General features: G+C 41.5%; 1 protein-coding gene across 8 annotated transcripts in view; it reads right to left on the reverse strand.

Moving 5' to 3' along the window:
* The window catches only part of synrg (synergin, gamma), a 64,643-nt gene that overhangs the window by 38,986 nt on the left and 9,669 nt on the right, over window positions 1-15,988 (reverse strand). For 5 of the 8 annotated variants that reach the window (XM_031297578.2, XM_036001488.1, XM_031297577.2 and 2 more), the window contains exons 3-11: window positions 15,918-15,988; window positions 11,591-11,718; window positions 10,215-10,320; window positions 9,984-10,095; window positions 8,540-8,968; window positions 6,466-6,744; window positions 5,130-5,207; window positions 4,768-4,964; window positions 1,632-1,865 (exon numbers count right to left, since the gene is read on the reverse strand). The exon at window positions 15,918-15,988 is cut by the window's right edge and continues 78 nt beyond it. In XM_031297578.2, the coding sequence (XP_031153438.1) occupies window positions 1,632-1,865; window positions 4,768-4,964; window positions 5,130-5,207; window positions 6,466-6,744; window positions 8,540-8,968; window positions 9,984-10,095; window positions 10,215-10,320; window positions 11,591-11,718; window positions 15,918-15,988 (1,634 nt within the window). The remainder of the gene's footprint in view (window positions 1-1,631; window positions 1,866-4,767; window positions 4,965-5,129; window positions 5,208-6,465; window positions 6,745-8,539; window positions 8,969-9,983; window positions 10,096-10,214; window positions 10,321-11,590; window positions 11,719-15,917) is intronic. The other 3 variants (XM_031297582.2, XM_031297581.2, XM_031297580.2) reach the window with 2 other exon arrangements.

A 15,988-nucleotide genomic window follows, 5' to 3' on the forward strand; every position in this document is an offset into this window, starting at 1 on the left:
CTCTCCAAAATACTCGCCAAACTGGTCACGCAACCCATTCAAATGCGCAATGATGACCCGTTGGACAGAGTTAAGGGGCAGCCCTGTCTTCTCCGCAACATCCTCCAGGGTTGGGAACATTTCCACCGAATCTCGGTCAACACGAGCACACCACAAGTCCAGCTTTTTCCTGAACCCAGACACTTGGTTGTGTGCGGAAAAGACGTGGCACTCTTTGCCCTGGAGAGAGGTGTTGAGGGAGTTGATCCTATCAAAGATGTCGGAGAGATAGGCCAACATAGCAAGCCAGTTCATGTCTGCCAGATGTTTTGCCAGTGGGGAGTTAATCTCGGTGAGGAAGAGGAGGACTTCTTTGCGCAAATCGCACAGCCTGGTGAGGACTTTGCCCCGAGAGAGCCACCTGACCTCAGAGTGAAGGAGCAGCTGTTGGAAGTGAGCGCCCATCTCATTGCAGAGGATTGAGAACAGACGGGCGTTTAAGGCACGCGATTTAATTAGGTTCACAATTTTGACAGCCTCATCAAGAACGGCATACAATTCTTGGGGCATCCTTTTTGTTGCTAAAGCCTGGCGATGGATAATGCAGTGCTTCCAGACAGCCGCAGGGGCAACTGCCTGCACCTGTTTTACGAGACCGCTGTGTCATTGCTCTTGCCCCATCAGTGCATATCCCACAACACCGGCCCCAGTCAAGGCCATTAGCCTGGTAAAAGTTATTCAAGGCCTTGAAAAGTTCATCAGCTGTTGTGCGGGCGGGTAGAGGAACGCAAAACAAAAAATCTTCCTGCACACTGAGCTCTTTGATAAACCGAACGTACACCATCAATTGAGCACAGTGTGTAACGTCAGTGGACTCATCCAGCTGAATGGCGTGAAAGGGGCTTTCACGAACAGCGTCCAGGACCTGCTCTTTGACATCACAAGCCATGTCTGATATTCGTCGCTGGATGGTACTCAGAGATAGGGATCGCGTCAAGTTTAGCAGCAGCTGCTTCTCCCAGCATCACTGTACACATATCTCTAGCTGCAGGGAGCAGCAATGTTTCTCCGATGTTATGGGGCTTGCCTGCCTTCGCTATACGTAGCGCAAAACGATAAGATGCTTCTGTAGCCTTCATGTTAATAGTGCCAAACGACTGTATTATGCTTTTTTGTGACTGCAAATCATCACGCTTTTCTCTCAAAAAACTCAACTGGCTTGTTCACTAAACTTGTGTGCTTACTTTCAACGTGACGCCGAAGTTTGCATGGTCTCATGCTATCATTTGCTAGCACCTCCTTGCAGACCACACACTGCGGCAGCGGTGCAGCTTCGGACCCCGACCAGGTGAAACCTAACTTTAAGTACTCAGGATCATATGTCCTACGTTTTTTGCTGGGTCCTGTCTCCTCCCTTAATGCTGCCTTCTGTTGACTTGGGACAAGGAAACGATGTGTTTTAAAGCTAATACACACAATTACCGATATCAATAGAGCTGCATACAGATTTGTACAGATGTGGACCATTAGTTTTTCTTCATGTGTCGTGCCTCCCCTGTGACTCTTTGGCGCCCCCCAGGGGAGGTGTGCCTCAGCTATTGAAAACTGCTGAACTAAAGGATAATACAGAACTAAAGGCATGGCAGTGTTACCTGTGCAGGAGGGAAACTGGCGATGAAGTTAGTGTTTGTGGGTGCTTGAGTCCCGGGTGTCATGGCCATGACTGGTGGTGCTGCTGTGGCCATGGCCATTGAAACCGGGGGCTTGGTCATCATGGGCTGCTGGTGCATGACTGGGGCCATGGCCATAGCCAGGGCCGGCAGGTTGGGCACTGGTGGAGAAGGGAACTGATTGAGGATTTCCACATTCATTGCTGGGAGGCCACTCTGAAACAAGGCAAAACAGGATTAAAAGGACTCATGACATTTTATGTTTTTCTTATTGTCAACATATCCAATTAAAAGACCAAGACCAAAACTGAATGCTAAATCGTATTGATTACTGAGCTATAAAGCTCAATTGGCAACAATGGATCTTCAGCACGTTCCCTCGTTCACTACCGAGCCTGTTTGTAACCGGTGGGCTACAGATAACGTGATCTTCACCTGTTCAACTTACTTAACCAGATACTATGCGACCGTCCTGCTATTTTTACAGACATGTGAACTAACCACAGACAGTTGCGCTGTGCATGGACTCACAGCGGTGCGCTGCTGAGAATGAATAGGGGAAACACTGGAATGGATATTTGGTGCCATTTTAAATGAACGGGAAACACTGATGTATGAAACTGCCAATTAAATTAATTTAGTTATTAATCAAAGGTGCAGGAACGCCGTTCCGGATTGTTTGGGCCCACTTTAACCCCTGCTGATGACCCAGAAGCTCTGCGCAAAACCTTCATGCATTTTTCATTTCAACATTCCCTCAGATACAAAATAATTTTCCATTGCAATCACAGACTCGGTAAGCACATCAATGAAAGCCCCCAACCAATCACTGCCAAACTGAAACACTACAAACATTAAGAACTCATCAAAAGCAAAGTGAAGGTACTTAAGTAAAGAGAGAGTATAATTGCATTCACACAAACACACGTCTCTACATTTTCTTTCTCCCTGTTGCCTCCCCATTTCAAGAAACATACTTAAATAACTCTGAAGAACAAATCCTAAATTCCCACAATACAACCTAGTCTTTTTAGATACTTACCCTACAACAATAAACAAAGAGGTGTATCTATTCTAATTCATGAACAAATACATTTTACTCTAAAAAGCTAAATATTGAACCTACAGGAAAGATATATCATAAAACATGCCTCAATCTACAATAAAGTTTATAGAATTGCAAAGATATATGGCCCCAACAATAATGACATTATCATTCTCTGAACTCTTACACAAATGCCAAACAATAAAGCACCTGGACCAGATGAATTCCCTTTTGAATTCCATCTTTAATCCACAGTGACCAAACCGGTTTAATCAAGTGACAACACTACACCAACAACTTCAGAAGACTCTTAACTTGAAACATCTCACAACGTTACAAAACAAAGACAAATATAGTTCACTAGACGCAAAGAAAGCATTTGATAAAGTACTAGATATAAAGAACTGTGGCTTTGGTGTTGGAGAATTGTTAATTCACTGGATAAAAACACTACACCTATGTCACTACAAAACTCTAAAAAATCATTCTACTCTGGAAACAAAATAAAATGTACTGTATTTATATGCAGATGATACCTTACTTTACCTTCAAGATCCACAAAACTCCCTGTAGGATGTTAATCAATCTCATAAACTTTCAGATTACACCATAAATGGGATCAAACCAACCATACTTCCTATCTCAGAAGATTCACGGAATCCTGCAGCCACATACTATTTGTTCACCTCTGCTAAAATCATATATTTGGGCATTAACACGTCACCCAAACTGTCACAGTTATCTCATCTCAATTTCAAAAAACTAAATCAATATAATGAACAATCCACTCCAGCTGCCCTGACTAGTAGAAGAGATGATGACATTTTCTACAACTACCAAAACATTTTCTAACTTATATAAATTAATTTCCTATACAGATGAGTGCTAAATGGGAAAGAGTCTGACACCAAACTCTGGACACAGGGCTGTAACAATACATCTGAAATTTAAAAGAGCACAAATCTACAACTAATCCAGTACACAATTATCCATGGGACACACACCACTCAATACAAAAAAGCAACAAATGGGCCTCTCCAACAGATTCATGTTCACATTGCACCCTGGGCACCGCAGACGACTACCTCCACTCTTTATGGCTCTGTCCACAACTACAGCACTGTTGGTTTAAGGTAACACAGAAGATGTCCTCAATCATGGGTTGCAGCATTCCTCCCCTCCTTTCCATCTCCCTTTATTGTGCATAATTGGTGATTTATCCTCAGTTAAACTTCCAACAAAAAAACGTACTAGTTGGCCTAGCTATCGCCAAGAAGACCATTCTTATAAAATGGAAATACAAACAAAAAACATCCATCATTGTTAAAAAACTTCTCACAGAACACATACTGTAACAGTGTAAAAAATAACTGCCTCTCTAAGAAAGCAAAATCACTTTTCTTTTTTTTTCTTTTTTTTTTTAAACTGGACTTCCAATTTTGCCTGTTAGCGAATGCCACTAAGCCAGCAACACCTCCATATCCACACCTGCTCATACATATACATAACTTGTCAAATAAAAAATAGGTTGATCAACTGAATCATTAGAGGTGTCATGGCACAGTGGCTACTGTGAACCTATTTCAATTGATGCCATAGTGTATTCACAAAAACAGGAAAAAAGCAGATGTTTGTATATAAATTATTCAACACAGTCATGTTCCTTTTAAACAGATGTCACTAGCAGACTAAAACCTTTTAAAAACCTTTTTAAAGCTCTTGAAGATTTACATTGCCAAAGGTGTCTTATTATTCCTCGCATGGAAGCGGTGGCATGCAGTGATTCGTGAGCTGCCTGCAGATTTGCATCCTCCCAGGGGTGGTGGTGATGGGCCCAGGCTAAGGATGATAAGAAACCGCCTGCCAAACTCGGCTGATGGGGACTCAGCCATATATTTGGCTTACAATGCTTTACAAGCCCTGGGCTGATTCACAGCGCTGCCTCCTTCTCCCCATTTCTAGCTAACCTGTCTAGTTTCAGTGTGGATTTTATGGCGAGGCTCTGTGGAAGCCATTAGGGGTGATTAGTGAAGTCGTTCTAAGGGGATAATTTGTTTTGACTCCAATGTTTACCTGTGCCACACCAATTAGGGCAAGTACAGTGTAGAGCTCCTCTTTGGTCAGCATGCCAGGTGTTGTGCGGTTGGCTGAAGCCCAGATTTGCCCCAGTGCTTCCCTGGGAAGACCTGATGACATTAGTATATGGCAGAGCTTGGCTGTGTCTATCCCTGCCGGAGTCATGGTAAATTCAAGAACCTTCTTGAACATTTCTAAAGAAATAAAAAACAGAAAGAAAGGAAAATATTCATGTTTGCTTTAAATAGACAGGTTAACAACAAAATTCTCAATTAAACTGGAGATTTAGAGTTTAATTTCTTTTTACAAAACATATTTCTAACACATTATACCAGCTATATTCATGTATAAATGTTTACCTGGGATGTGGCTGTCATTGTAAACCCAGGCTGGCAGCATGGGCTGAATGTGCTCTTGTTGAGGGTACACGCCAACACCTACACATTTACACACACACACACACACACACACACACACACACACACACACACACACACACACACACACACACACACACACACACACACACACACACTTAGTTGTTATTGCAAAAGCTTTGCCCAGGCAAACCAGTTGCCCAGCCTCTTGGCAGCTGAGTCCTGCCTTTATTCAACTCAACAAAATCATACACCTGATGTCTGGAAGGCTTGGTGCAGATGTAATGCTCTCCTGCACTGAATCACAAGCATCCTGCCATGTCAGACATCTATAAATCAGTCTGTGAGCCATTTCTAGCTTGAAGGAGGAGGGGGGCAGGAGAGAGGAGACTGCAAGTAGGAAAAATAACTAAAACCCTAATTTAACCGCTGACATTGACCTAAATAAACAGTTGTTTTTGCAAATAGAGTAACAAACATTTAAAAAAAGAAAGTCAGTCCCTAACAAGGCATATTTTTGAGTCTGCAAGGCACTCAGGCAGCCACTTAATAGCACATAATACTCAGTAATGGACCGTTAAATGAATATTTTTACAAATCTCCCCGGACTCCATGATGAGCCTCTATATTTCCCTCGATGACACAGAGTACACGGACACAGACACAGACAAACAAATAACAGCACAAAGCAGTATCCAAGTGGCATGCACAATCAGCCTCTGATTATGTTTGGGCCCCACTGGCACCTGCCAATCCATGCGCATCCCTGTTAAACCAAGCAGTCAGCATGCGCCAGAGGTCGTTCTCTGAGAGGGTGTTACACAGCAAGGGAAGAAACAGCAGCTTATTGACACCTCAGGACCTCAACAGACACAGTCCATTTCCACAATGCGTGTGCAGAGAACGCCAACATGAGAAGGCCTCTCCAACGAGATTTGGCCTCTAGTGACAGGGGTATAAAGCAGGCAGAAATAAGAGAAGAGACTTGGCTTAGGAGAAGATGTAAAGACACTGGGAAGGATACCTCAAAGGCACCACCACTCCATAATAATCTCAGAGATGAAGACAATCTCAGCAGGATTTTATATTAGAGTACATAGGCTACAATAGTATGAGTCCAGTCCACAATCTGGTATAAACCAATTAAGACTCAAAGAGATAGAATAGATTAAGCTGTGGGGCAGAATTTATTTGTCAGGGTTAGAAAGAGTGAAAGTATTTCTCCAGGACAGAAAGAAAACTACTGCCTTGATTGTGTGCAGCAAAGCAAAGAAGAGAAAAGCAGCTATGGAGTCAAATAAACAGGCACTTCTCTCACCACTGTCACTACTGGTTTGAGGAGACGAGTCAGCAGCTGATGGGGGGACGCTGGGTGCTGACACCGGGACCTCAGGTAGCTTTTCTGCGACGAAGACAGAATTCAAGTCCTCAGGGGCAGCAGCCCAGTTCCTCGCTTTAGTGCTGGAGTGAAACTGGGCTGAAACTTTGGTTCTAGGGCCCATTGCAACCAAACTCTGCTTGGATTTAAAGCTAACCTGTGCCATCGTATCAGCAGTAAGATCGCATGAGGAGAATAGCTTCTCTTCCAGGGACGGGCCTAGAGGGGTGAATGAGGAACAGGTTTCTTGATAACACACACTGGCTATACACAGCAGCTAAAGTTTCCCTTTTTCTCTAAAGCCAAATTGACAGTTACACTTGTTACTATAAGGGGATTAGGGGGATATTTACTAAGCATTTGTGGCCCTTTTGTAGGCACTCAACAGTCAATTTCAGTTTTCCCTATTTATTAAAGAACCACACCGAGGTAAAATGGGAGAAAAGCAGCAATTAAAATTGTGTGTTTGGTCTCGTAATATGTTTTTAAAGATGTTACTATTCAGCGGCACAAAATATGGGACCCGATGCATCACTGCAGCAGAGGAAATTGCATCTAAAATGTAACATCTGGGAAATTAAATGCAGGTGTAAAATTTGGGGGAAACAGATTTCTTGATTTTCCTGACTTTAAGCACGTCCAGTCCAGTGCAATATCATTAAAGCAGCAAGTTATACCTACTGAGTAATCTCTAAAATTATTATTTTATCTGTTTACAGAAATAATCATCAAATGGGTTGAAAGTTTTACAAAAAATCTTTACCACAACATTTTTTTTACAACCCATTCAGTCACTGATCTTTTTGTTGAGCTGACAATATCTATAACATCAATGGCTATTTAACAAACATTTCCTCACATACAGCCTTCCTCTTGTTGTATGAATACATGCTTGCAGTTCCAAAGGTGTCTTCTCTTCAACCACTACAAATGACAACTATCCAGCAGTCCAGCAGCAGTGCTCTGTGCGCAGTGCACTGCAGTCCAGACATGCGTACTAGCTGAAAAATGGCCTGTCACCAGATCTTATTTAGCGTTACTTTATGAAAATCAAATGAACTGCAGCTGGGCTCACAGTAGCCTTAGCAAATACCCAACTAAATGGAAAAAATGCGGTGACGCAACTGACTAAATTTACGACTCGGCTCAGTGAATTTCCCTCTTAGTGTCTTTGTTTATATATGTATTTTCTGCTCTATACGTTCTAAATGTTACAATCCTCCCTGCACATACTCTAGTGTATTAATCCTGCATTTTCACTGTGTTATTTTTGTTTTTTTAGAACCAATTAACAATGTCTCATTTTTTATGCAATCTGCAATTTTGATTCTACATGACCTTTTTCCACATCAAGCTGCATATTCCTAAAGCCTCTGTCTTCTTCTGTCAGAGGGAAGCGATCCCGAGACTATCTAATCTGTTTATTCCAGATGCTTAACAACTAGGTCAGAAATGTCTCAGAGGATTGGGGGATGACACTCGATGGAGGGCTAGCTGTTGATCTTCTCTGGACAGAAGGTGATCTCTATCCTTGTCCTATCATTCATAGTCTAGAGACAGAGAGCTGTCAGAGAGCAGCTGCTCATCCGAGGGACTAGACGGCAGATGACATATGAGTGTGACGGTCTTCTATTAAACCACCAACGGATTCAGTTTCAATGATGGATTCAGCTACTATATTGTTAAAACCTACTGAGAAACATTCTCACTTTCTAATGATGAGTGAGGTGAGTTTCTAATTGATTCTGCATACTTGTTTGCTTAGTTTGAAGTGTCTGGTAGCTTTAAAGGTTTAGGTAATGAGGCCAGGCCATCTGCTGCATGCTCTCACACTGTAACGCAGGCCAAAACCAACCCAAGATCCAGACGTGCCAGTGAAAATATTCAGCATCAGCAACAAAAGCAGCACTACAAGTAAAAATAAATCCTCTGGATTCATTCATCAACGTGTAAATGATTTGAGTATGAACTATGAGGATGTGAGGGAAGGTGTCAACAAAGCAAAAGGAGTTACCTTGAAATGTAGAGTGGGTGCTGGTGTTGACAGCAGAGTGTTGGGTGACAGTGGGAACGGACACAGAGGCAGGGAGGGACTGAGGGAGGGAGGAGGAAGAGGACAGACCTGCCTTCAGGGAAGGGGATGAAGGTTGGACTTGGGTCTGAGAGGAGAGGTGGAAGTTGGAGGCAGGGAAATCATTGAGAGGACCCTGAACAAAGTCACTAAACTCATCATCGTCCTGAGAAAAACCTGTCTTGGGGGCAGAGGACAAAGGCTGGCTGAGGGCCTGAGAGGAGAGGCCGAAGGTGGAGGAAGTAGAGGCGGTCGGAGGGAAGGAGGCGGGGGCGTCTACAGGCCCCTGAAAGTCACTAAACTCATCATTGTCCTCGGACAAATCTGGGGTAAGGGAGTGAGTGGTGACAGACAGGTGAGGTGGCGATGAGTCTGCAAAAATGAAGAAATAATGATGATGGCACAACACATGACACACATTACAATGAAGAATGAATGATGGGCTGCACATTGCAAGAGTGAGAGAAAGACTACTTTGAGCAAGACCAGAAATTGTGGAATTGCAAATTCAACCAAAATCTTGACATGCAGCATTTAATTAATATTAGATTAAAATTTCTATTCAGCTCAACTACTTATTCTCAATTTTTAGAACTGCAACATTTGTACAGAATAATGACTCTAAAGCAGACCTGACCTATAGATTGGGACCTTTCCACTGGATCACAAGATAAATATGAGTATTGAGATGATTAATGAGATAAGAAAGAAGTAAAAACATTGATCTTGTATGTAAATGTATGTTCTTTTTTCTGACTTGTCTCGAATCTTTGCTTTTTCCTTGTAAAATACTGGACCGTTTCAGCTTGTCTAGTTGTGAATATTTAATAATAATAACTTTTAAACTTGTCAAATTAAGCAATTTGACAGCCTCATAGACGAGGAGCCACCAGCAGACTGCTTCGTTTCACAAACCTAAAAGCTATACAGTATTACTTCAGACACTGTTTGTTAAATGCAGTACTACATTTTTTTGAAATGCACAGGAATAGGTTAAGTGAGGAAAATCTATAGTGGTAAGACACTGTAAAAAGAATGTGAACACTGAGGTTCACAAACAGATGCTGTATTGAACACATTCAAATAAATACTAATAAAAAGTGGTAAAGACAATACTGACTGGTGTACAGATGAAGTGAGAGACTGGAAAATAATGTGCTAAAAGAAATATGATTAAGAATCTGTGTTGAATATTATACTCTCAGACAGAAAATCATAACTTTGGCTCGTCTGGCTGCCAGCTGGTCAGTCATCATGCTGACCTGCCTCTAATCCAGTTGTTATTCTCAGACGGAGGCATTTCAACAGAGAGCAGATCTGCTGATGGAGAGGAACAACAGGAACAAAATCTCAGGGATTACAAGTAAAAGGACTGAGGTGAAGGTACCTGGCTTTTTGGTCTGTGATGATGGAGTGGGGTGCATCTTCGCATCTCTGCTGAAGCCATCCAGGTTGCCTTTGATTGCCTCCAAGGCATCATCACGGCTTTTCTCTCCTGTCTGAGTACACAACAATAGAGGATCAAGAGCCCAGAGGGTTACAAAGATGAGCAGTGGACATGCCATTAAAATGCTCCACATCCTGTTTATTTAGCTATTTTACTTCCTTTTTTTCTCACCTTGGGTTTGACATTGCTGAGCAGTCTCAGCTTCTGTTTCTGCTCCTCAAATTGTCTTTTTTTCCTCTCCTCCTCCAGCATCTTCTGCTGCTGTTCCAGACGTTTTCTAAAGAACAAGAAGAGTGCAGACATTATATGGAGAGCCAAGTAAATCATATTTTTAAATAGGTTGGGAAAAGGGGAACACATTTGGAGAAGAAAGGGTTTTGACTGAGCATGAGTAACATACAGGGCACAAAACTGTATGCAGCTTCATCATTACATAAATAAATGGAGAGGAAAAAAGGAGGCCTCCAAAAAAAACAGTAGGTCCCACCAATATAATTGACATTTAACATAGCAACCAATACCCCTGTTTAATATGTTAATATTATAAATCACAAAAAGTATAAAACAGACAAGAAGCCTGTCTTTGTCAGAGTTTACAAATGGCATTTCATAAGTTGTGAATATTAAGAGGATGGATGGATAGATGGATTGTCCCCAAAGGGAAATTAATTTTGCTCATGTAAATACCATACTCACAGACAATAAATCAAAAAGTAAAAATAGACACCACAGTACAAAACACGATTCTAAAAGACAAGATTATTAAAAGAAAGGCAATGCGTCTAGATGCAATGATCAGAATTACATATATGGATAGAAACCACTCTGAAAAGAAAAAGGGGGAACTATAATAATATTTCTGGAAGGGAAAAATAGACCATAAAAGAGGGACCATAAAGTATGAAATCAGGGATAACCCAAGAGCAGCAGCGCTGGAACTTAAAGTGTTTTAGTAAAGTTTTAGTTCTGTGAAACAACTTAACAAGATTAAGAGTCACCAGCCATGAAAGCAGCTGTGAGGCTTTACTTGGGCACCGCTGAGCTTTAAGCTAAATCCTAACACCAGCCTGCTAAGATGTTCAAAATGACAATGCTGACATGCTGATGTTCAGGGATCATATTGGTTTAGATCAAGATACAGCCGAACCACATCCCAAGGATGTACATGGGCAATACAACACTCTGCCAGCCTCTCATAGAAGAAGAAGACATACTCCCCCTAGGGGGGTAAATTACATTTTTTCACTCTGTTGTTATTACACATTACACACAGGCCCGAGCAGTTGGGGCTTCAGTGCCTTGCTTAAGGGCACCTCAGCAGTGCCCAGGAGATGAACTAGCTCCTCTCCAAACTCCGTACTTGGTCCGTACAGGGACTTGAACCAGCGACCCTCCGGTTCCCAAGCCAAGTCCCTACGGACTGAAATACTGCTGCACCATCTATTTATAAATTTAGTGTGGAGTTACTCAGTTGACTACATTGCACACACGTAGACGAAACAACAAACACAAACAAGAACCATGAAATTAATGTAAAGAAGTCTTACTGGTGCTCCTCGGCCATTTGTTTCTGCATGTCCGCAGTATACTGGGGTCCAGCAGGTCTCATACCCATAAACTGTGGCTGACCCAAGAACTGCAACCCAGGGGTCTGCATCCCAATAGCCATCCCACCCTGTTCGACACACACACACACAAAAAAAAAATAGCATAAAGACAGCAGCTCAGAAATCTCATTAGCAACCCTACTGTCATACTCCTTTCACTTGATATTGATATTAAAATGGACTTAAGTCTTGTTAAAAAAAAATCACCAAGCTGCAATAAAATCCTGTGCTGGTGTTTAAAACAAGCAATTAGGAATAAGAGAAGCTCTAATTCCAGATCTCCACGTAAATGAAAGCAGTTAAATCAACACGGCAGTGTATCAATATTATACATTCATAAGCATGTATTTGTTAAAAATGATGAAAAATCCCTAAGGGAACTATTAGAAGGACAATGTCACCTTAGAAAATTAACAAATAGACAAACACTGGTACAATACAGATCAGGGTTCGTACACCTTTTCCAAGGTCAAATTCAAGCACTTTCAAGGTCTATTTTAAAGTTTTTTCCAGCACCTTACACCACCGTAAATTACATACCAATACATAGTCAAAATTATTATTTAGTGTTTTTATCACATTAAGAGCTAATGCTATAAACAGCCAAAATTGTGTTTTGTAATAGCAGAAGGATCAGATATTTAAGCAAAACACAAGTTTTATTTTTCAAAATGTATCACTGTCTAAGTAGACTTTGCTAAATCTCTAACCTGCCTGAGTCAATGTAAAAACAATTCCCCCAAACAAAATCACTCGACAGGTTCACTTCAGTGACCCTGAATTATCACCTTTAAAATGTTTCATCTCTTCATGGTTCATAACATAACATACAGTAAGAAAGCTATGCAGAGTAGCACTGAGTGGGAGGATCTGAGCCAGATGACATGCAGCGAGGTCATTCTGTGTCAAATCAGCCTAAATCCAGGAAAGCAGTTGCAGCATCCTCTTAGATTTTGCTCAAAGTTTATGCTACCCTTAATGTCATTTTAAAGGAACACGCCGACTTATTGGGACTTTGTCTTATTCACCGTATCCCCCAGAGCTAGATAAGTCCATACATACCCTTCTCATCTCCGTGCGTGCTGTAACGCTGTCTGACAGCTCCACCGGTAGCTTAGCCTAGCACAGATCATGCAGGTGAATGGTTCCAGTCATCCTACTGCTGCGAATTGTGACAAAAGTGACAAAATAACGCCAACATGTTCCTATTTACATGTTGTGATTTGTAGAGTCACAGCGTGTACAAAAAACAACGTAACATGAGACAGCCATCTTCTAACCGTAAACAAACCGGGAACTATATTCTCAGGCAGGCTTGCTGCAAAGCCAATCATTCCGCCCAAGTACTATATTCTTCCGCCTGAGAATATAGTTCCCGGTTTGTTTACGGTTAGAAGATGGCTGTGTCTCATGTTACGTTGTTATTTGTACACGCTGTGACTCTACAAATCACATCATGTAAATAGGAACATGTTGGTGTTATTTTGTCACTTATTGGGAGCAGTAGGATTACTGGAACCATTCACCTGCATGTACTGTGATGGGCTGCTGCTGCTGGAACCATCAGACAGCCTTAAAACACGCACGGAGATGAGAAGGGTATGTATCGACTTGTCTAACTCTGGGGGTTACGGTGAATAAGCTAAATTCCCAATAAGTCGGCGTGTTCCTTTAATGTCTTTTCACACCTTTTTCCAAATCTAGGGCATGCCATACAAACTTGTAATGGTCCAGTCATATTGACACGTTTGTCTTCCACCCTACAAAGTTTGGGCTGCCTATGAATAATACTTTTCATTATATTAATGTCCAAATGTTGCTTCAGAGATAATGTGATTTCCAGGCTGTAAAACTGAAGTAATTTCAAGGGCTGAAAATATGAAGACATAGGATTTGAACAGAAATATTTTACAGGCCTTGGTTTTGGGACACATTCTTGATATAGACAAGGTTTGAACAAAATCTGAGACAGTGCAGCAGCAACAACAACAACAACAACCTGTAATCCCATTTTAACCCAGAAGACTCTGACAGTGCACAGGCACCTGCCTGATAAAAAGCCTTTATTATGTAATTGGAAAAAAAATGTATTTCATTGCCAAGACATATACATTTATCTACTGGAATAGAGCAGTTTAAATATTGCATAAGGCCATCCTAACCCTTACAGTAGGCTACTTATATCGCTGTATGACACTCCATCTGACACGATTTCTGTTCAGCAATCAACCATTGTTGTTTATGCACCGGGCTAACGTTTGCAGGTTTTAATTTGCGGGTAGTTAACGTTACTAGGGCTGCAATAACGAATCGATAAAATTTGATTATTAAAAAAGTTGGCAACGAATTTCATTATCGATTCGTCCACTCAGTCGCGGAGATGAAAGCAATTGAGTTGAGTGCCGTGCGGAGCGGCACGGAGCAAAAGAAAAGAAAAAAGAGCAGAGCGGGGGTAGAGGAAATACGGAGAGAGACCGGAGAGACCCGTAACGTTGTTCTGAAACACATGGCTGAGGCAGAGAAATCAGTACGAACTAAGTCATCCAACGTGTGGGAGCATTTCACACTAAATAAATCGAAAACGTGTGAATTGCAAGATAAGCAAAAGCAACACGGCATGGCACGGTCACCACGGTGATGATTCAGCACCTAAAACGTATACATGTTGGAGTCCTTGATGAGGAGGAAGGGAGTTCAACAGCAGGGTAAAGTCACTACAGAATCCTACTTTTGTTCCGTTCTGAAGTGAGGAACGTAACGTCCCTCTTCTGGTGCTGATGTGGTGTTTACTCGTTATCCAGCTGACTAGCATGACAAGCTAGCGTTAGCTCGTTAATAACAGTAGTAAAGCAAGACTAAAGACACGTTTTTATTCACTCGTCTTTTTTGGCCCATTCATTTTCATCATGTATACATTTTGTGCTTTGTCCCATATCAGTTATTGTTGACGTATATATTTGTGTGTGTTGTACTTTTTAATTTCATTTTAAAGTTCTTTTATAGCACTTGGTCATCTCAAGCTGTGTTTAAATGTGGTGTACAAATGAACTTAACTCGCACTTACTACAATGATGGTAATAATTTAATGAATAAGCTTCAAGTGAACGTGAACGTGTGTGTGTGTGTGTGTGTGTGTGTGTGTGTGTGTGTGTGTGTTGTCTGTATCTGCTCTTTGGGTTACTTAACTTTACACAACTATTAACTAAAACAACAAGTATGTATGTAAGTATGTATTGAGTTGATGTAAATTAATGCTTTTTTGTTTTTTGTTTTTTTTATCCGATTCATCGATTAATCGAAAAAATAATCGACAGATTAATCGATTATTAAAATAATCGTTAGTTGCAGCCCTAAACGTTACAGTTACTGTGATGTAACTTTGGCTATGTTCACTGCGTATTCCACAAATGAACGTGCCATAACGGACATGCAATACTAATGTAAGGTATTTTATTGTGTAACCTCTCAGTTGAAGCTTAAGAGGAAGTTACAGTTAACATAGAGCTTTTATTGTGATGGGAAAAACAGAAGTGGATATTTTACAGCCAGACCTGAGTCTAGACAGTATTAGAAACCCTCGGTTACACTAACATTACATTATCACACCAAGTACTCTCAGTCACTCAGCCTGCGAAATCCTAGCTAGCAGTTACTAGGGTAAACAAATAGGCGCTAGCATGTACAGTAGGCTACTTCAGTTGGCTAACTTGAAAAGTCTATGTCTTGCCCTTCATGTGACTCGAGAGCGCAGACTCGCCCATTGTGAAAAGCTGCACATCTTTTTTGCAGACTTTACAAGAGGCAACTCGTGGGGTTTGTCCCCGTTTAATCCATAATTTGTATGTTTCATCTTCCAGCCAACGTTCACTGAAACAACAACCTGCCGGCGATATTACGAATCCCACTATGGCCACGCCAAGACCCGCCCTACGAAGCAACGCAATTGGTTGGGGTTAGGTATTTCACCTCGAGTGGTTCAGGGGGCGGAGTCACATATGGAAACAGACTGGCAGATCGCAGTCACACATGTACAAGCGAGCAGGTTTCATTTTAAGCTCTCCAACTTTTTATTTCTCCATTTAATAACCAAACTATTTAGTCAGATAGGTATTTGTCGTGAAAGAAATACAGTTACAATTTCAAGCATTTTTAAGCATTTTATCCCAAGTGTAAGCACTTTTCAAACCTTGAAAACACAACATCAAAATTCAAGCATTTTCAAGGATTTCAAGCACCCGTACGAACCCTGACAGATACACAAGCTCACCTGCATAGCCATGGCTCCTGGGGGCATCTGCCCCCCAAAGTTCATTCCCATCATGCCCTGCATGTTTGGCT

Source organism: Sander lucioperca, chromosome 5, assembly GCF_008315115.2.
Source record: "Sander lucioperca isolate FBNREF2018 chromosome 5, SLUC_FBN_1.2, whole genome shotgun sequence".
Taxonomy (NCBI): Eukaryota; Metazoa; Chordata; class Actinopteri; order Perciformes; family Percidae; genus Sander; species Sander lucioperca.